This window comes from Lissotriton helveticus, chromosome 4_1 (genome assembly GCF_964261635.1).
Source record: "Lissotriton helveticus chromosome 4_1, aLisHel1.1, whole genome shotgun sequence".
Taxonomy (NCBI): Eukaryota; Metazoa; Chordata; class Amphibia; order Caudata; family Salamandridae; genus Lissotriton; species Lissotriton helveticus.
Genome location: NC_136063.1, coordinates 2,134,331,701 through 2,134,352,476, shown reverse-complemented (window position 1 = coordinate 2,134,352,476; position 20,776 = coordinate 2,134,331,701). Strand labels below are relative to the sequence as shown.

The window sequence follows — 20,776 nt, the reverse complement described above, 5'->3', positions numbered from 1 at the left end:
TGCAGTGGGATTATGGACATGCTGGATCAATCAATGATTTCCAGGATTATGAACATGGCCAGAAAAAGCTCATAATTTAACTCACAATCTAGATGGAATTCTGTAGGACCTAGTCCAAAGCAAACTTTCTATTCAATGAAGAGGGCGTGTGTGCTTCGAGCCAAGCATGCCAAATGTTGGAGATATTTTTAACATATATTTACAAATTAAGATGGCACCCAAATTTCAAGAAGATGAATGTCAGGTCAAATCTTTCCAAATGATGCTTTGCATCTCAAAACTAAGACTAATAGAAGCACTAGTTTCCAATACTCAAAATAGGCTATGGGTACAAATTCTTCCAAGCCCGAGTTGGCCTTTCATCCTTTCCAAGTAAACAAAATTATCACACCTATCATTTTATTGCCTTGAGACATTTCAGTTTGTGGTGTACACTATTTAAATATTGACAATAATGAATTCAAGGTCTTTCTTAATAAATGTAAATCACTATTAACAGCAGATGATCCAAATGAAATAGTTGAAAAAGTGCTAGCCAACGAAAAATGGGACTGACTTTAATGAGATATGGATCGGCTATCCTTGTTGAAAATGTAAGATATTTCTACACTATAACACTCCGAGGCAAATCAAGACAATTCTCAAATTAGTCCAAGGATACGCTAGAAGTGGTCAATTGAAAGCTTGTGGTATTCCCATGTCTAATCAAATAATAACATATCTCAGAAACAATGTCTTACCTAATTTAACCAGCGACCAAACTAAGACTCAATTTGGAAAAAATTAAATACTTTTTTATTCTTAATCAAAAAGGTGTCACCTTTACAATAGGTGCAGCAAGATGGTAGATACATTTAACTCTTTTAAAATTACTCTTTTAATTGCCATGATTTGATCAGCAACGCAATATTGAACATGACGGAGACCTAGTTCCTCAAACTGTTGGACTACCTGGGGTTATATATATTTCGGCTACACCGAATGCCAATATTGCTTTTATTTGTCTACAGAGGGCTATATTTAGTATGTTCATTTACTAATGTATTAGTTTAGACATGTTTGTAGTATGCATTGCATATTTCTTGTTGCTAGGAACTGAAAATAGATGGGTCGAGTAACTAGATGGTTTGATCAAACAGGTATTTGTATAGATTGTTTCTTTGAATTGAAGGAACTAGGAGACAGGTTGTGAAGAAAGAGGGAAAGTGTTAACAGAGCTTAGGGTAATACATGAGCAGCTTAACCACTTTTTTGTTGCATTGAAGTTAGTAAAGTGCCTGACCTTGAATTTGGCCCTTAATAACTTTATACTTCTCCTTGGGTCTTCCATACTCCACACCCCCTTTCGTCATCTGGAATATGGGAAAAGGCTAAAGTGGGCCATTCATTTGAATGGGTAATGTATCTACATAGAAGCTGAAGAATGGATTCTTAAAACTTTGTGCAAACCAGGGTCCAACACGTGCGCCAAAATCAATTTACAATGGTATGGTCACAATCATGATACACAGAATTGGGAATGTTGCTTTTTACCCTCACAAATGGGATACGCCTTTACAGATATTCTGCAAGCATGGAGAGTCTTCACATTTGCAAACCTAGCAGCAAGAGCATGCAGGTTAGCGGGTGTACATGAGAAGATCCACATGTTAAAGTTGTGAGCACCCACGTATTCACCAAATATTTACAGGTAGTTTCTCAAACTGTAAACAAAGATTTTCTTATAACAGTGGCAGTGGTATGTTTCAAATGCGGAAACGGAAGGGAACACCCTAACCTTCATCTGGAAATCAGGAAAAGAACTTCCCCATGAAGAAAAAAGAATCATAATTGATTTATATAGGAGTGGTCTTGGAAACCTTTCTTGAAAGAGATGAGCTCAAATGTAGGAATATGCCTTCGGAGTAAGTGTATGTTGCTAAAAGCCCACAACCAGGCCCAAATAATTTAAATATAGTTAATTAACATTTAAGAGAGTCATTTTTAAATACTGGGTAAAATGTCAAATACCCCAAAATGGATCTAGTGCTTCTGTTAAAGAAGGCAGAAAAAACATATGCTGACTTACAACAAGGTCTCAATAGTATGGATCTCAGGTAAACAGGACATGCTCAGGACTACGACCACAATACGGCCTTGTCTTTTACAGAATCATTTACAGTGACTGTAACATATGCAATACCATGTACTGGTAGAATATGTGCAAAGGAAGTACACCTCATGTCTGCATGTATAAGGATGATCGTCCCTTTAGCAGCATGTGATTAAGGCACGCCAAGCCTCTTTGTCTCGGCGGGACACCAGTGGGGCGCTTTATAGATCTGATTTGATTTGTCCGTACCACAGCCAAAGAAGTCCTGCGCCAACCCAGACTCTCTACAGGTGCAAATGTAGAAGGATCCAGCAAAAAACAAGTGGGACCTTTTATTGGATTATGTTGGATATTAATTAAAGGGCCATATTTGGAGTTTGGGATACTCTGTCAAACAGTGACAATATCCCATCCACCGTATTACAATGCACTTGTGACCCGTTTGATAGAGTGGCCCTAAGTTTTTTTTTTTTTTTACAAGGCCCTACACACTTTATAGTGGCTTACACTATACTCAACACAGTTGCAATGGTGCAATTAGGCCAGAAGAAAACAAAAAAGTGATGCAACGTGAGTCCTGTGGCACGGTGAGAACAGGTCCCACTTCTGGGAATATCTGTCACACTTAGGGTGTTGCACAGAGGAAATCAAAACAGTGATCGGTGGAATACTTGAATTAATCTCAGCCATTGTTATCTGGGAGTACCAACCGAAACACATTCCTTCTGATTCTATTCAAGTTTTTTCTGCATCTTATATGTATGTATGTATGTGGTATTTCTATTGGAAGAACCTAGGTAAAAGGCAGCAAAGCGCTGTACATGGTTAAATGCAATCATAAAGTCAATGAGTGTTAGGAGCAGTAGTTGCTTTGTAGACTGTTAATACATTGTGAAGTATTGCTCTTTAAATAGGTGTATGTTCAAATCTTTCCAAGATTGGAGTAGTATTGGGGCAGTCCTGATGGACACAGGGATGTAGTTGAAAATCCAGGATACACAGATGGAAAAGTCCTCCTGCCTTGGCTTTTTCCCTTATAAACTTCTTAGTCTCCAGTCTGATGGAGTTCTGCTGCAGGCGTGCCAAGAACTGACAGACATGGTGAGCTTGTCTGCAAGAGAAACTGGGTGCTGGTCGTGATGGCTCTGTAAATGATGCAGTACATGTACAAAATAGATCTCTCTATCTCTTAACATGTTGTTAGTAGGGCAGCAACTCAAAAGCACACAACCATCTCCCAAAGGTCCCCAGGCTGGCGAGGGATGTGTGGAGGACAATAAGACTCGAAGTAAGATGGCACATGTTTTTGACTCAGCTTACTTTGCTGCCGTCAGTCTGTAAGTAAGGCACACACAATTACCCCCTCTGACCCTTTCCTGGCACCACAATCCCATGAGTGGGCAAGACCCTCAGCTATTGAGAATCCACTGTTTTAATAATGAGGATCTGTAAGGATAGTGCTGTGACTGTGACAATAATTACGGAACATAGCAAATGTACAATACAAAATCATATATCACCGTGCCACAAATACATAAAAAGACCTTGTGCTTCTTGTACATAGCCACAAACTCAAGGCAATGCATTCACAGATGTCCACGGATGCTGCCACAGCATGGAGTGCCATGTGTCCATAAAACACTTTTTTAATATAAAGTGTCAGTTTTCATGGTTGCACCTCAAGTCCAGCATGATATTGAGCAGTCAATGACCACATCATGAATACAAGCGCATGTAGCGTACAGCGTCCACACACTTGGATGCAGTACTTGAATTTATATAGGTCGCATCCAGGCGCAAAGGCAAGCAAATGCATTGACACTTTTTTTCAGTAAACAACAACACAGTTATAAACAACAGCCCACACAAGCTGTATGAAGAATCTGGCACATTGTGTCAGAATTGGATATAAAAGGAATGACTGGAAAATGCTTGTACAGCACATTTGTAAACACCAACCATTTTTGCAATTGAGAAAATAAAAAAGGATTAAATGGAGACATGCCTATGGACTTTAGTAGGAACATAAAAAGGAACAAATAGCTGCATGTTGGTGAAAGTCGCAATTCTAGGAAAAGTGGCCCCTGTTGTCTCATAAAACAGGCTATATTGACACATTCTTCGCAAGCCTGTTCAAGTACAGATGAGACTACTACATTCTTGATATTGGCCCTCATGAATAAAAAAATGAAAAAGAAACCTAAAATACTACCATTTGAACAGATCGTTAATAGCACTGGTGACTGGTAGATCTTAGTTCTGTTACCTTTTTTCAGTCCATTCTCACTGATGAGGACTCTCTTAACACTTTAAGAGTCACATACTTTTCATTTATAACATACCCTTTGCTATGTTGTGTTTCTCTTTTCTTACCTGATTTTTAACTGTTTGCATTACTTTTTTACATTTTGTTAGGTGTTGTAAAACAGATTGTAAAGCTAACCTGGTCCTTACAGAAGTAATCGGAAATCTTACTACATATATTTAGTTCACAAATTGTGGGCAGCCATTTTACAAAACAGATAATGCTATTTTTTGTGTAGATGATGTGTGCTAAATGAATACACAAATAATTGCACTTTTCCCCGCTTTCATATGGGTAGTCCGTATTTTAAAAAAAATATTTTATGAGCTGCATTGAAAAATAATAAGATCTTTTCTAAACATTTCTATCCGAGTGATACATTTCCGTCTTTCACTCATAAGCATTCTGTTTTACACCTTGTAAAAGGGTCTAGGCACTAAAATAGAAGTACAATTGATTTTGGATAAATGTTAAAATGAAATTCATGACTGTTCAATCTGCCAGTAGTGGATTAAGAGAAAATGTGCTCTAACTTGAGTGTAATACTAATAGATTGCTTTGTAATATACTGATTATCAATTACAATTTCAGGGTGATTCAAAACCTCAAATGGGGTGAATATTTTGAAAATGGAGAGATGTAGAATGGTCTTATGTTAGGTGAATTTCCCCATTTAATGATTGTGGACGATTACCAAATGGTTCTTGAGGCGCGCTCGCGTCTTCAATCTTCTGTCTTTAATCTTAGCTCTTATTTCACAGTTGAATCTAAGTGGTGGTCTCTTAATCTACCATTAGGGGATATTATGTTTAAATTTAAACTGACATTGGCAAGGATCCTTCTGGCATAGAATAAACCATGAAAGATACTAAAGCTGGATATAGACTACACTGCCTAAGTGATGATATCTCGAAAACGTGGAAAAATGATATACTCAAAGTAAACGGTGGCTTATAGAAACAAATTAAATACCAAACTGCAAAGTTCAGAACAGTCTGTATAATGAAACAGGATCTGATGAGGACCATCCAAAGTACTAAATCATCAAGAGCACACGGGCCAGATGGATGCTTCATATCTTAAATACAGCTACTAAGTTGTAGAACTCAATCTCTGCCGCCTTTTAACACTCATTCAATCTCAGTATTTTCTTCTTAGCGCTCCCTTTGCAATAATTTCTATGAGGTGGGCTGATATGATGTCCTAATCATCACAGAGTATAGTGATGCACTCATTAGTGACTATTTTGAAGTAATGCTGCTATTTGCCAATGCACCGAAGTACCTCCTTTCATGCAGCGAGATGCTAGTTGAGTCACCTTATATTTTTCCTCTAATTGTAGTGTTTTAAGCTTACAATGAGCTACATGCATTTACATCATTATAATACCTTCTTTTCATTCAATTATTTAGATTTTGTGTTTCAATATTATGTTCTGGGATGCAACTAAAAGACAGTCCCAGCAGCATGTTTTTTCTACTTTTACCATTAGGATCTTTTTTTTTCTAACAACCTTGTCTTACTTATTGGTAATGTCTACTTATACAGTAATAATCCATTCAAATACTTTACAAATCTCGTATTACCTGTTTACTGATGTTTGACCCTTTTCTTTAAACTTTGCCTATAGACACTCAATACCACATTACCTAAAAACACACTTTCTATTTCTCACTGTGTCCTGAGACATCTCAAGACTTCTAAGGAAGTCTCAATTAAGATTCCTGAAGTGTTGGCACAGCCTTCCCCGTTTCATCCGTTAGCTGCCTGCTTGTGACAGTCACCAGTGTCCACAGCAAGTCTATGGACAATATAATATTTGTTGCTACTATGTACACATTTATACACTTTTATAAATAGAAAAAATGGTACATACCATTGAAACAAAATGGTACAGAAAAGAGAAAGGGAACCACAGAAAGGGCATGTTGAAAGTAAAATGACTGTAATTGGATAGATTGGCACTAAAGGAGGAGTCATTCTCTCAGTACAAACCAATTCTCACCCATACATAATATTTACAGAGGATATAATTGTTTCTGACCTGGAGTGGTCTGGTCCATTAATCTCTGTATGCGTAGAGTGTTGACACTACTCCGTTATTACACTGCACATTTTGAAGTTTATACGGTGTTTTAGATGCCTTCTTCGCCAGCACTGCAGTGATTAAAAAATACCCATCCTATTCAGGAAAAGAATGGCTTTGGTCCATTAAACATGTAGCTATGTGCAAAGAAATACTGTCCCATCAGACTTGCCCGTTCAGTAACTTATATAATACAAAATGATCCTTATGAGGGCATCCCAAAATTTCTCTGTGTCACCATCCCACAGAATATAGCCAGAATCTGCATGTTCCGGTCCGCTAACACGTCTTGGATTTGCCACGATCCGAAGATCTTTCTAGCCTCTTCCACTTAACACTGAGGTTCTTGCAAAATGTTGGTTAGTTTGACCTCTGCGGAAAACCCTGCAACATAAGAAGAAAGAAATAGTGAACACTCCTGGGAGAAAAATTGCAACTCACTGCTCAATGGGCTTAGCTGAGTTAGGTACGCACCTTTTTAATTTCATTTGTAATTATTCACTATGAACAATTACTGTCAAATGTTACAAATGGAGAGTTCAGGGAAGTACAGTAAACCATAAATTCCAATTTGTGCCAACCAAAGCAGCAGAAGCATTGTTGCCCGCCATTATTTGACAGTGTGTTCAGATGAAGGTGCTATAAGAGAGTACCAACTTTTATGGCTGCCCACTCCGTGCACCGCATGCAGAGACTGCCAGTGGTGGGCCCATCAGTGTATTTAGTTACAAGTAGACCTGGGTGTAATTTAGATTACTTTGGCGTAATCAGAGTAATTTCGGTAATTCCACAATACTCAATAATGCAGATTTATCGATAATTACACCTGTTTGCATAATTAAGAGAAATTTGGGGCACATTTAGAGACCACAAATCCATTTAGCGCTGTTTGTTAATGCCATTTTGCATGAAAGGGTGCTAAGAAAATCACACTTAATTCCGGGAGTAAGTTGAGGGTGGGGTGGGGGGGGCAGAGGGGGGTGGGGGAATTCTATCCCAACAGCACAATTTTGCCCTATTTCTTAGCACGGAATGCCTTTTCACGCTCATTTTGTACCAGAGAGAGGGTTTTGCGATAAGAAAATAGCGATGCATGCCAGGGGTATGTTGCTGCAAATCCTATCCTAAGAGCACATTTAGCAAGCGTGAGCGGCTGTTCACACTTGCTATTCATGTTCTGTTCCATTAAGTGCTATTTCGTTGCACAAAATGCATTTTTGATCTCCTTTTGGACGCATAGAGGCATTTTATGCACTAAAAAATAGCAATAAATGCGGAATTGCTCTTCTTGCATAATCAAGCGTAATCACATGCAATTCTGTGTGTTTAGGCAAGACTGAATTACGCGAGGTATGCACATCCCTAGTTACCGGGATGTTAGCAGTAAAATGAGTTACGTTTTTTTACCATCATCCACTCTGCTCCTTTCTAGAAAGTGAACACTTTGAGTGGGTGCCTATATTACAAGTTTCTCATAATGCCTTCTGTAATACTGTACTCCTAGCATAGAAACAATAGGCTTTGACTAATGGGTAGGATGTATATCACTATCTCCATTAACTATTCCTTTACTCCTGGCTAACCACCTAATGTACATTTAAAACAGCCCCTCCTGAGCTAGCCCTGCTCCGCTCGGTATATTTGCTATTGCCCTATAGAAAAGGGTAGGAGTAATGAAAGGAGCATTAAAATAATTCCACCTCTGCCTCACTGACCAAACCCAACAGATGTAGATTGGGTACCTAGTTTCATCCACTCTTATGGAAACTTGTGGAGCATCACAGAGCTCCTCCCTTTCTCCACCACTTATCTACAGGCATCCTTTGGGATAGTTGGTGAGGAAATACTAGGTTAATGTACAGATGTTTGTTGGCGTTATCCAAATGAATTTTCTCGTACATAATAACCATAGCTGTTGTGCATAGATCATCAATGGATGACAGATAAACTGCTCTCTGTAAACAAAGGTAACACCAATTTACCGGTCCTATGTGGGGCTAATTCTGACTTTTTCACCATCTACTTTCCTGTATGCCGAATAGTGTCTCCAGCCGGAGCTTAGCAAGTAAAAACCTGGCAGTAATTTTTGATGCATATCTCAACTCTACTTCCTTGATCAACAGCCTGGAGAAGGCTATTCATTTTCAGCTTTCCACGCTTCAGAAAGTCTTCCTGTTCGTTCAAACTCAATCCTGCTTCAGATAATCTGAGCCCTTGAAGTGTGCCTTGATTCATGCGTGTCGATTTGGTTGTCAATTCTGGGCCAAGCATGTTTACACTACATGTTGTTTGAATTTCAGCTACAGGGAGATGAAGAGACATGCCCAGACATCTGTTTTGCAAGTATCAGTGCTGTGACTGGAGAGACAGTTTCAAGGTCAGAATCTGGGCCACAACTTAGTACAATTCACTTATTTGCTTGGGAAGCATCTCTCACAACCTTCTGCACATCCAGGTGACAAAAGTGCCACCTGTGGCTGCATATCACAGAACATTATTCACTAAATCAGGATCTGCATATGCTAAAAACTCAAAGCAATGGAATTTTCTACAGAATGAGGAGTAGGTTTATAGAGGAGTTTGGGGTGCTCACAATAAATTTCACTGGGAGTTGACATTGTCAGTGCGGTGAACATCTACACAGACATAGCTTTGAGGTTATTCACTTGTGATGTCCTTTCCCAAAGTCATTGCACTTAAAAAGTATGTATGAAAGGCACATTCAACCCCCCTGTTGTTTCCGGAAGGGGTAAGCGGAAGGTATATCAGTAAAACTAGGTTTTTCTTTAAAAAAAAAAAACCACAAGATAAACAAGCACTGGCGTTGCCAATAGGTCTCGCATTAGGAAAGTTTAACCTATTGGTATTGTAAATGACAACTTTTGTATTTATGTGTTGGTTTTGAAAATAGCAAAATTAATAGCTTTGTCATTTACAATGCCAATAGTTTTAACTTTTGCAAATGTGACACCTATAGCATTTGTTATGCAATATGTGTCGTATTTACGTTACTTACATAGTTTTGCAATCAGTCATCCCCTCTGGTAACCTAATTCTCCGACCAGCACATGCCTGCTTACAGTTCAACAGGATTTTACAATATGCGTATTCAGACGTTTTTTTTATTCCATTCCCTCACTGCCTGGACGAGCCCAGAAGTGCTGGGGTCGGAGGCAGAAAATCAAGGAGTGTGGCAAATGGCCGGAGGGAAGCCGGATGGGGGCAGGAGAGCTGAGATAGCGTGTTAGGGGAGGAGAAGCCGCAGAGCGCACGCTGGGCGAAGCCCTTTGATGTGCTGTGCGGCCGGGGGCAGGAGAGCTGAGATAGCATGTTAGGGGAGGAGAAGCCGCAGAGCGCACACTGGGCGAAGCCCTTTGATGTGCTGTGCGGCCGTGAATGCGCGTGCTTGTTTGCTCACATGATTCACGTGAACTTAAAGAAAACCGCACAAACGAAACCCTTGGTTTCACGAGTTTTTTGAGCACTTGAATTCTCGCTCCCTCAATGCGCTTGCGCGCATTGATAGGTCGCGAGACCTAAAAACCAGAATGGGCAATTGAACATTGACCCTAACCTTATCACTGAGTGTTTCCTACTTTAGACACAATCAGCAGTCGTGGGATTATGGATAACTGGGGTATGGTGACCGCACACCTATGTGTTGTCAAAAAAAGCGTATGAGTCAGGCTGATCATCTAAATTCCATACAAGGTGCCTAGTGGGAGACTCATATCTGTTTGAAAGAGCCTTCACATTAAGGATGAAAATATGAGGTAACTGTAAACGAAGCAGTTTTCGACACTCAGATACGAGTTCTCAAGCGGTTTGTGTGTCCAAGCTTAGTTTAATGCAGTGCTGTGGTACATATGGATAGTGTTCACCATTATTCTCTTACATTTTCTTCCAGTGCTTTTCCTGCACCAGGACCTTGTACCTTATTCCTTATATAGAACGCCATTCAAATTGTTGTGTGTTTTTCTGAATAGTTCTTATGCACCTAACAAGAATGGGGCACATTTGATTAATCTCAGATTGTCTCTCTAGGTATTTCATTGTGACGTGTCTGTTTGTGCACAATCCAGAGTAACATCGCCTGCCTCAAATGCCACATTATGTTATATTGTATATTATTTTTTTGGTATATTACTGCCTCGTGTAAACCTCTGTGATGTAGGTATTAATAACACAGGAGAGAGGGAGCAATAACAGAATGAAAACAAAGGTCACTGTTTACAGTAAAAGCATTATCAGACAGTGCTGACCTGGTAGCGTCGCAGGCTTCACGTCACACCACTGCTATGTCTCCATCTCTATGGAAATTGACGAACTTCCGTGATAAGCTGCAATAGTAAAATAAAAAAGATTGCAAAAACTTGCAAAACAAGTAATTTCTCTTTTCGCCACCATAAACCAGTATTTTGATCCTCGTGCAAAGAGATATCAAAAGAAGTGGCTTCCCAACAAACACGACGCAGACATTTCTTACCTTTGAAGGGATTTCCTAGTTGACAGGGAAGGATTTTGTATTTAATTAGTGAACAAGTAATGACCCACCAGTGTTTTGGACCACTCCCAGCATGTAAACACCACAAGCGTACCTCAGTCGGTACTCAGCAAGGGTGGAACAGACCATTCAAAAGTCGTTCGCAGAAATGCTATTTCCGACTGCAAAATGTCTACAAAATCTGCAGAGTTTATGCATGACGCCTAGGTAGGTATCTTTAAGCGTTCCCAGAGGAGAGTTGGGGGAGTGAAAACAAAATGCAACACAAATGGAATGAGCAGTCATAACATTGTGGGTTTTCACCACCATCACACTTTATCACTTTCACCACCATCACATTTTATCACACTTCCCTCCCCTGCTAAGTTAACTACTGAGGTAACCACACGTAAGCGGTGAACTAAGTCTGGCTTTCACACTATAAGGAAATTCTCTGTAAACAAAATGTTTCCTAATAATGAAATCAAGGAATTCAATACATTTTTATAAATTTCAGTTTTTTCGTTAAGCTAGTAAGTTGGAATTTATTCAACGGTCTGGAGACTCCACGTCTGTTAGGTTAGGAAAATTAGACATAATCCCAGCAAAGTTACAAAAACCATAAATTTCCTTCTTAGGATGTTTTGTGAATTGTATAAAGGCTCTCCATAAATGCAGCACAGATTGGGCAAAGCTAGTATCTCTGAAATGTACAGTCCTTGCTAATGCATCCCGAGGTTCACAGCTTTTCTGCAAATCGAACCAGTGATCTGTTTTGGAGCTCCAGACCTTGAAACGTTCCTCAACGATGGAGGGCTTGCTGCTCTCTCCAGCCATGGTGTTGGACCAGATTCACGAAAATGTAACCTATGACTTTAAAATTTTGGTTTTAATGTTGGATGTCTGAAATTGTAACACACAGAATCAGGATTTCAATATTATGCATGATATGACTGCACAAAATCGGTCAGTACAGCATGAGTTTGCTTTTGTAAGCAGAGGCATAAAGATCAGAGCATGGGATTGGAATCTGGGGCATGGAGTAAAAAGACAGGGTTGTACTACTGAGGATTTTAAGAAATGGCTTTTCACGTCCAAATTGAGCACTTAACTACAGTAAACTGATTAATTTTGCAGATCGGCGAAAGGTGCTCCAAGCAGAGGGTGTAGGTGAAGGGATTTCTCTGCATGGAAACGTTTTCCATATGCAGGCAAACTGGGAAAGAAATCAAGAACGTGCAGATTGTCTGCCTGGAAATGTACGATTTTCATAGCGTTTTTGGCATTCTGTGGGGATTGTTTTAAAACAGGCCTCTTGTCTGAACATTAATGCATCTTGATGTGTTCAAGTATAGAGTGTTTCATCGACAGAGAACCGGAATAAAGCAGAAATGGCAGTAATCATTCATGAAGCTCTATAACATGCCAGAGAATCGGTCTACAGCATAAACCACAATCATCACTCATGGATCTATATAACACACCAGAGAGTCAGCTTCTACTAAAAACCACAACAATCAATCATGGATCTCTAGAACACACCAGAGAGTCAGCCTACAGTAAAAAAACACAACAATCAATCAAGGATCTCTAGAACACACCAGAGAGTCAGCCTACAGTAAAAAACCACAACGATCAATCAGGGATCTCTAGAACACACCAGAGAGCCACCCTACAGTAAAGAAACACGACAATCACTACTTCCAGGGGAGGAGCCTAGCCCGCAACCATGATGGCCGCCTGATTCCTCGGCTCCATAGACCCTCCTGCCTTTCTCCCGTATTCCGCCCTATCCTGCTGGTGATCCTGATTTTGAGTGGCGACATCGGAATCGGGAGGCGACCCCGGTTCTACCGGTGTGCTCTTTTGTTCGGTTCCCGCAGTGGAAGTGACGAGACGCCCTCACCTCCTCCTGGTGCTCCACGGCGGTGTCCGGGTCTTTGTTCTCCGAGTGCGGTCAGCCCTGAACTCAACAACAGCGGCCATTGCAGGCGAGACGGAGCCGGTCGGCGAAACGTGTTTGCCGCATTGTGTTTTCCACATCTTGGTTCGCCGCTTCACAGGCTTTGTGAACTGCCGCAGAGAGGGATACATTGTATCGTCTCCCCAGCCCCCGGACGGCTCTGCTCGCTACTTTGTCTCCCCGAGCGCTGTGGTGGGCGCCATTTTGCTGACTACGTTCGGCACCTGATTGTGAGGATCCTGGGCTGCTACTTACGACACGGACGTCTGTCCACGCCACTTTGACACCGTGTGGGAATGGAGTGTGCTACCCCTGTGCCCCCGGACTGGTTGCGCTACGAGGAGTGCTGGCGGGGTGATCAACTACTTGCTGGGGGTGATGGCGGCCAACTTCCGGGACTACTACGCGTTTGTGCGCCCCGTGCTCAGGGGACTGCTGCATCCTCTCTCTCTGAGGCACCAATGTCGATTGGTGACGTTTTGGGCGCTCTAGGCACGCTGAGAACTGCCCTACGTATTGCGGCTCGGGATTTGGGGGACCGGCTGGACGCGGCTCTGTCTGTGGTACCCATGCCTGTCTGTGACTGCCCTCGAGTGCGGGACGCTGCGCCACACCCGGTGTTTGATTACTGTGGTTTTTCTGCCCCGGTCGCCGTGGAAGCGTTGGGGGTGCGAGACCCTGCTCCTGCTGAGGTGCCGGCTGGAATATCCTTGGAGAGGTCTGAAGTTCGTGGAGCTGTGAAATGGCTGGGAAATCGTCACCGGGTGCCATATATAGCGACTCCTTTTGGGACTACTGGCGTGCCTCGTTGCCTTACCCTGGAGCGGTTGCTACTGCTTGGACTGGCCGACCTTGGAGGATCAATACTGTGCGCTTCTTCCTGTACCACTGCTAATCGCATGGCTATGTGTCGGATGGACTTTGGTGGGCGGCGTCCTACCTTGCTGTGGTCACCTTGTTCGCTCACTTCATCCTGGATGACTACTATGAAACTGGACTATGTCGCTACACCGGACCGCGGGGGGCAGGGTTGAGGGTGTCTCCTCTCATGTCAGGATTGTTGTTGCTCGCACTGCTGGGATGCTGATGGATAGCCGGGGATATTGCACATTCGTCTTGTATCGGTAACGGGGTCTAGGGACGGGCGGCCCGAGTAATACATGCTGGGAGCGGGTCTAATTCTCTCCTCCTCCACTCTTTATATTTTTCCCTACTATGGGGCAGTTCCGGGGCGACAGGCACGCTGTTAGTGGGCTTGGCCGTAGCCATTACAGGGGTGCGGGGTGGTGGGTGCGGGGGGGGGGGGGTTGTTATTTTAGTTTGTTTTGTTCTATGGTCTCTATCGCTCTTTTCCGGCTTTGGGAGGGTTCTTTCCTCTTCGTAGGGTTGGCTGTTTCTGGGTCTTGCACCTTTTCTCTTCCTGTGTCTCACCAAATCTTTGTTTCCTGTTCTTGAGGGTGGGCTCTCTGGGATTACGCTTGGAACTGTTGCTTTTTGTAATGTTGCTTATTGTCCACTCTTATTGTTGCGGTTGCTTAGCCTATATAGTTGCTGTATTTATAGCCTAATTTTGATTGTATATGGGGTACGCCCCTCTTGCTGCGTTTCTTTTGTGTCCCTTTATGTAAGGTGTGTAGTCCTTCCTGTTGCAGCCCCCTCGCTTCATCTAATCTTAAAAATGAAAACCTCCTATCCTGTGTTGCGCACCCCGTAGTCACTTCTGGCGTACTTTGCAATATCCTGATTGTATATTGGCCTGCTGTTCTCCTGTTTTTAATCACCTATCTTTGCGGCCGGCCGTGATGGTTGTGGGCTTGCGCATGTATCTCCTACTTTTATCTCAATAAAGGTTTTCAAAAAAAAAAAAAAAAAGAAACACGACAATCAATCATGGATCTATATAACACACCAGAAATTCGGCTTACAGTACAAAACACAACAATCAGTCATGAATCTCTATTCCACACCAGAGAGTTGGCCTACAGTACAAATCACAAAAATCAATCATGGATCTCTGTACACACCAGAGAGTCGGCCTACTGAACAAACCACAACAATCAGTCATGGATCTCTATACCACACCAGAGAGTTGGCCTCAGTAAAAAACAAAACACACCAATCACTCATGGATCTCTGTAACACACCAGAGAGTCAGCCTTCAAACCCACAACAATCACTCATGGATCTCTTTAACACAGCAGAGAGTCGACCCATCGTAAAAAAACACAAAAAATCACTCATGGATCTCTAAAAGACATCAGAAAGTCAGCCTACAGTACAAACCACAACAATCAGTCATGGATCTCTATACCACACCAGAGAGTTGGCCTCAGTAAAAAACAAAACACACCAATCACTCATGGATCTCTGTAACACACCAGAGAGTCAGCCTTCAAACCCACAACAATCACTCACGGATCTCTTTAACACAGCAGAGAGTCGACCCATCGTAAAAAAACACAAAAAATCACTCATGGATCTCTAAAATACATCAGAAAGTCAGCCTACAGTACAAACCACAACAATCAATCATGGAGCTCTATAACACACCAGAGAGTCGACATATCGTAAAAAACACAAATATCACATATGAATCTCTAGAACACACCCTAGAGTCTGCCTCGGGTACAAATCACAACAATCACGCATTGATCTCTATAACACATCAGAGAGTCTGCCTACAGTAGAAATCACAACAATCAGTCATGGATCTCTACAAACACACACACCAAAGAGTCGGCCTACAGTTCAAATCACAACAATCACTCATGGAATTCAATAACAGATAACAGACTTGGCATATAGTAGAATCTACAACAATCACTCATCCATCTCTACAATATGCCTGAGACGGACTACAGTACAAAACACAAAAATCACTCATAGATCTCTAGAACAGGCCAGAGAGTCGGCCTTTAGTACAAGCCACAACAATTGCTCATGGGTTTCTATTTTCCACAACAGAGAACTAGAACCAGCATGTTCCCAAGTGAAATCAGCATGTTGCCAAATGATTGGAGATATACTGACAAGACATCTGAACCTAAAGACTAGCTTCTCTTTGGAAGAGTTCACTGGAACCACAACTTTGGAAACTACTGTGTTAGAGTGCCAGCCAACACATCTAAAGCATGCAAAATCAGACGAGAAAGTCATGTTGACATTCCCAAAGTAAATGACCCAACTCTCCAGTCCTGGCAACAATGAAACCATGGACTGGGGTGCTCTAGTGAATATTGTTAGTGCACTGCTCTTGCCTAGTGGTCACTTTTGATCACCTGTTCTTTTGAGAGTTGCTTAACCACACATTCCTCACAGGCTATTTTTCTCAAATTGCCATTTGTTCTCTTTATCTTTTTGTGTTAATTTCTGTACCATCTAATTTTATCTTTTAAAATGGACTTTGTTAGGACGTTGAACTCTATATCAATTTAAAAGTACTGTTGTTTTTGAGTTGTCATCTCTTTTTTTAATGGAGGTTTACCTTGTGACCCAGCCCATGTAAGCCACAGTACTGTGTAATAAATACTTTATAGTTACAAACAGGAAACTCTGTCAAGAGTCACACTTTTATATATTTTTTCAAACCACAGACTAGATAGACCTAAGAAGATCCTCCTTCCATTTAAATAGAGAAGTATTAGCTGCTAAAGATTAACTTTCACTAATTTAAGTCTCTATCACTTGCAATGTATGGTACTGTCTGTGCAACCTGTTAAGTTCTTAATTTATTTCCATTCTTTAGTGATTTACAATATCCCTTCAATATAGATTTTGCGCACAAAGACACATAGGCATATGCTTTCAACTCATGACTTTTCTATCCCTTCACTACAGGGGATTCTATGCAAAAATACTTGTTATTGAACTGGAATTGCGCAACACTCCATTTAGTATGTTACCCAAATATTTAAAAAATGGTTGAAATGTAACAGAGGAAACCTTCAAGACTACCCTTGTCCCTAAAAAATGGCTTTATTCCTCGGCGTAGTTACCATCTTAAATACCAGACAATTCTATTCCCTCATGTGTGAGGCCTCCAACAAGTGCCCATTCTGCCTGAATCTCGCTTGACATGGAAAGAGCATATGATACCTTCAATTGGAACTACATGTGCCGAGTACTCCAACTCTTCGGATTCGGAGCGCATATACTGGAGTGGATCAGACTGCTCTATTCCAGCCTCATGGCAAGAGTTAGAACCGGGCAGCATATATCCGATCTATACTCACTTGTGTGAGGTAGGACTGCCCCCAATTCTCATTGCGCTCCTCCTTGACCCTTTTTTCTCATAAGGTCCGAAATTTGGGACAGGGATGCAGCATACGGTTCAGTGAGCAAACACACGCCCCTAACCTGTACACAGACAATATGGTCATATATGTGTGAGATTTACAGTGGGCATGACTGCTCTTGCTGGGACGTTGTGAGCTAGGTGTCCTTTCTGGGTTACAAATAAATATTTGCAAATCTTTAACCGGTTGCGTGCTCATGACAAGCTCAGCTCGTCATGAGGCCCGGTCACGCTGTGCTCATGACGAGCTGAGCTCGTCATGACCGTTGCGCCGCGCACACGCGGAGATAATTCCCCTGCTGTGCTGGGCATTCCATTGGAACGGGCGTGGTCGTGACGAGCTCAGCTCGGCATGAGCACAGCGCCACCGTGCTGCATGATGAGCCCCCCAGCACAGCGGGAGAATTAGCACCGCAGGGGAGGGGTTAATCTTTCAAATAACAAAGAACACGCTGCAGCGGAAGACCAACCTAGGTGAGGACCGACTGGCCTAGGTCTCCGCTACTTTCAGATACCTTGTTATTGAAATATATCATGAACAAATGGATATCCTGGAAGGGAACCTGGGCAGGGCAGTGAGATTGTTCCAATCGTAGACTCAGTTATGTACCACCCTCTGTCTGTGTATGGCTGGCCGAGTATTCCTGTCAATTCATAATCTTTATTCGATTTTATAATTAAAATCATAAAAGACAGTACATTTTAAAAAAACATACAAAATTTCAGTGCCATATTCATTCATATTTTAGGACTCCCATCAGAAAATGTACAAGAGAGAAGGGGAGTTAAACAACTGTAAGAAAATTAAAGCTGGTCTAACTTGATTAAAATTCAGCAGTAATAAAATTGGGCATATGAACTTCTGTAGTAGGGGATCTCTGTTATAGTCATAATCTAGTGAATAGTCCCGCCCATGTGCGTGGACCCCGGAGCAATCAAAAATAATCTCTTACAGTGTCAAAAAATGCAGAAATGCATAGACACTTAAGAGAGAATTTAAAGACAGATAATGCAGCCTAAAAAGGCTACACTGTCCAGTACTTCAACTAGAAATTCCACCATAAAATCCACAAAACAGCAAAGCCTGTACAGATTTCCCTTGCTTTACCAGCAAAATCCCTCAGGAATGATAGAGAGAAGAACCTGGACAGACAAGCCCCATAGGCTGCCATTATGTGGCTCAGAACAGGATACTGTGCCTTTAAGAGAACTTTCCAGAACTTCACAGTATCCCAGAATGCCCTGCAGGTCCCAGTTACTCTCAGTTCTTTTTTCCGGCTCCTGCAAGCAGGACCCTGGAGCATTGAGCTCTCCCTTTTCAAGGGTTTTGTTGGTGTTTTTTCACTAAATTCGATTCTGTGTACTTTTAAAGTACTTTGGTGACTTTCTCCTTGGTTTTTTGCACCCTTTTGTTGTCCATAATGCCTGCATTATTTGACAAATGCCCGGAGTGCTCCAGGAAGAAGGCCAAGTCAGATCCCCATGAGGTGTGCATCCTCTGCCTTCCCTCTTCCCACATCCCAGAGGAGTGTGAGATCTGTCAAGGCTTCTCTGGCAGGACCTTGAAGGACAGAATGAAGATCAGGCTTCAGGGCCTCGAAGAAAGGAGACTGAAGGCGCAAGGTGGGTCTGGAGGGGCTTCATCTGCCCATGCTGAGGCCTCAGGGGGGCTCCCCAGGGGCAGGAAGTCCAGCAAACTTCCACATTCTCCGTCTGGATCAGTAGCACTGACCACGACGTCGAGAGGGAGGTCCACGGCCAGTTCCCGGTCTCCCCAGGGCTCTGGGTCGAGAAAACGTCGCCCGTCGAAGTCGAGGAGCATTCACAGGCCGCCGTCGAACCCAGCGACGATTTCATCGTCGTCGTCTTCGGCGTCGACGTCGAGGGAACGGCGTCGGCGGGCCCGGCGTCGGCGCTCGCCGTCGAGGCGACACCGCCGTTCGCCGTCGGCGTACAGGACATCGTCGTCGTCGAGGGGATCCTCGTCGTCGAGACCGCCGTCGAAGCGGAAGAGGTCGCCGTCGAAGCGGAGGAGCTCTACGGTGAAGAAAAAGTCGACGTCGAAGCGGTCGAAGTCGCCGTCGAGGCGGTCGAAGAGGTCGCCGTCGAGGCGGTCGAAGAGATCGCCGTCGAGGTCGCCGTCGAGGCGGTCGAAGAGGTCGCCGTCGAGGCGGTCGAAGAGATCGCCGTCGAGGCGGTCGAGGTCGCCGTCGAGGCGGTCGAAGAGGTCGCCGTCGAGGCGGTCGAAGAGATCGCCGTCGAGGCGGTCGAGGTCGCCGTCGAGGCGGTCGAAGAGGTCGCCGTCGAGGCGGTCGAAGAGGTCGCCGTCGAGGCGGTCGAGGTCGCCGTCGAGGCGGTCGAAGAGGTCGCCGTCGAGGCGGTCGAAGAGATCGCCGTCGAGGCGGTCGAGGTCGCCGTCGAGGCGCAGCAGATCACCTTCGAGACATAAAGGATCGTCGTCAAGATGGTCGGGCTCGACGTCGAGGCGTGGTAGACGTTCGACGCCGAAGCATAGCAGGAGGTCGACGCCGAAGGGGCGCTCGACGTCGAGGGAACCTCGTTCGACGCCTGGTCACTGTTCTTCGGCGTCTAGGGGTCGTGCTGACAGGCCTAGGACTGTGGGGGGATCCCCTCAGTCTGGTAAGGATGGCGGGTCACCGGGATCGGTGTGCTCAGGGGTGTATACCCCGAAGACGGCTGTTCCACCTCCTCCTCCATTACCTAGAGGTCTTCCTCCGAGGGCTCCAACCCCTCCTCCGTTGCCTCCGCTGCCTCCGCTTCCAACAGGACCGAGGACCCCTGTGCCACGGGCGGTCTCGTTGCCCGAGCTTCCGACTCCTCCCAAGAAGACTCCTAGGGCTAAGGAACCTCCCAAACCCAGGACGTCCGCCCCGGGGAAACCGGCAGAGCGTCCCAGACCTAGGAGGTCCAGGTCGCGCTCCAGACGGAGGGATAGGTCGAGGAGCAGACACAGGTCCTCCACCAGATCTAGACATCGCCACAGGAGGCGGTCCAGGTCCCGTACAGCGTCATCTAGGACCCGGTCCTATTCACCTACTCTATCGGATTCTCCGGAGACTAGGGTGTCCCCGATCGACGACATTGGCACGTTCCAGGAGGTGCTCCTGAGGGGGGCTGCGAAGTTGGGTATCACGGTGACGGCTCCTACACCTATGACGTCCGTGATATTCGAGACGCTTCACAAGAAGCACCTGTCTCGCCCTCGTCTGCCGTTGGTCCCTGGACTGGTCGAACCGGCAGAAGCGCTGTTCCTTACACCGGCAGTGGTGAAGGCTGCTCCTTCAAGACTACTGAAGAAGTACCGTGCTCCTGACTCGGACCCGGCCTTCCTGCGTGTGGACCCGGTGCCCGACTCGGTGATAGTGACGGCGGCCAGGAAGCTGCATTCTACCTCCCCGTCCTCCACAGTGCCACCGGATAAAGAGAGCCGCTGGATTGATTCGGCTGGTCGGAAAGCCTGTGGGACTTCTTCCACCACGATGAAAGCCTCCAGCGATTCGGCTTTGTTGGGGCGGTACAACCGTGCGCTGTG

General features: G+C 43.9%; 1 protein-coding gene across 1 annotated transcript in view; it reads right to left on the bottom strand.

Moving 5' to 3' along the window:
- Positions 1-779: 779 nt before the first annotated feature.
- Positions 780-20,776, bottom strand: part of ZDHHC15 (zDHHC palmitoyltransferase 15) — a 216,843-nt gene continuing 196,846 nt past the window's right edge. Inside the window, exons 11-12 of the mRNA XM_078688832.1 lie at positions 10,746-10,823; positions 780-6,867 (exon numbers count right to left, since the gene is read on the bottom strand). Of these exons, the coding sequence (XP_078544958.1) occupies positions 10,780-10,823 (44 nt within the window). The 3' untranslated portion in view covers positions 780-6,867; positions 10,746-10,779. The remainder of the gene's footprint in view (positions 6,868-10,745; positions 10,824-20,776) is intronic.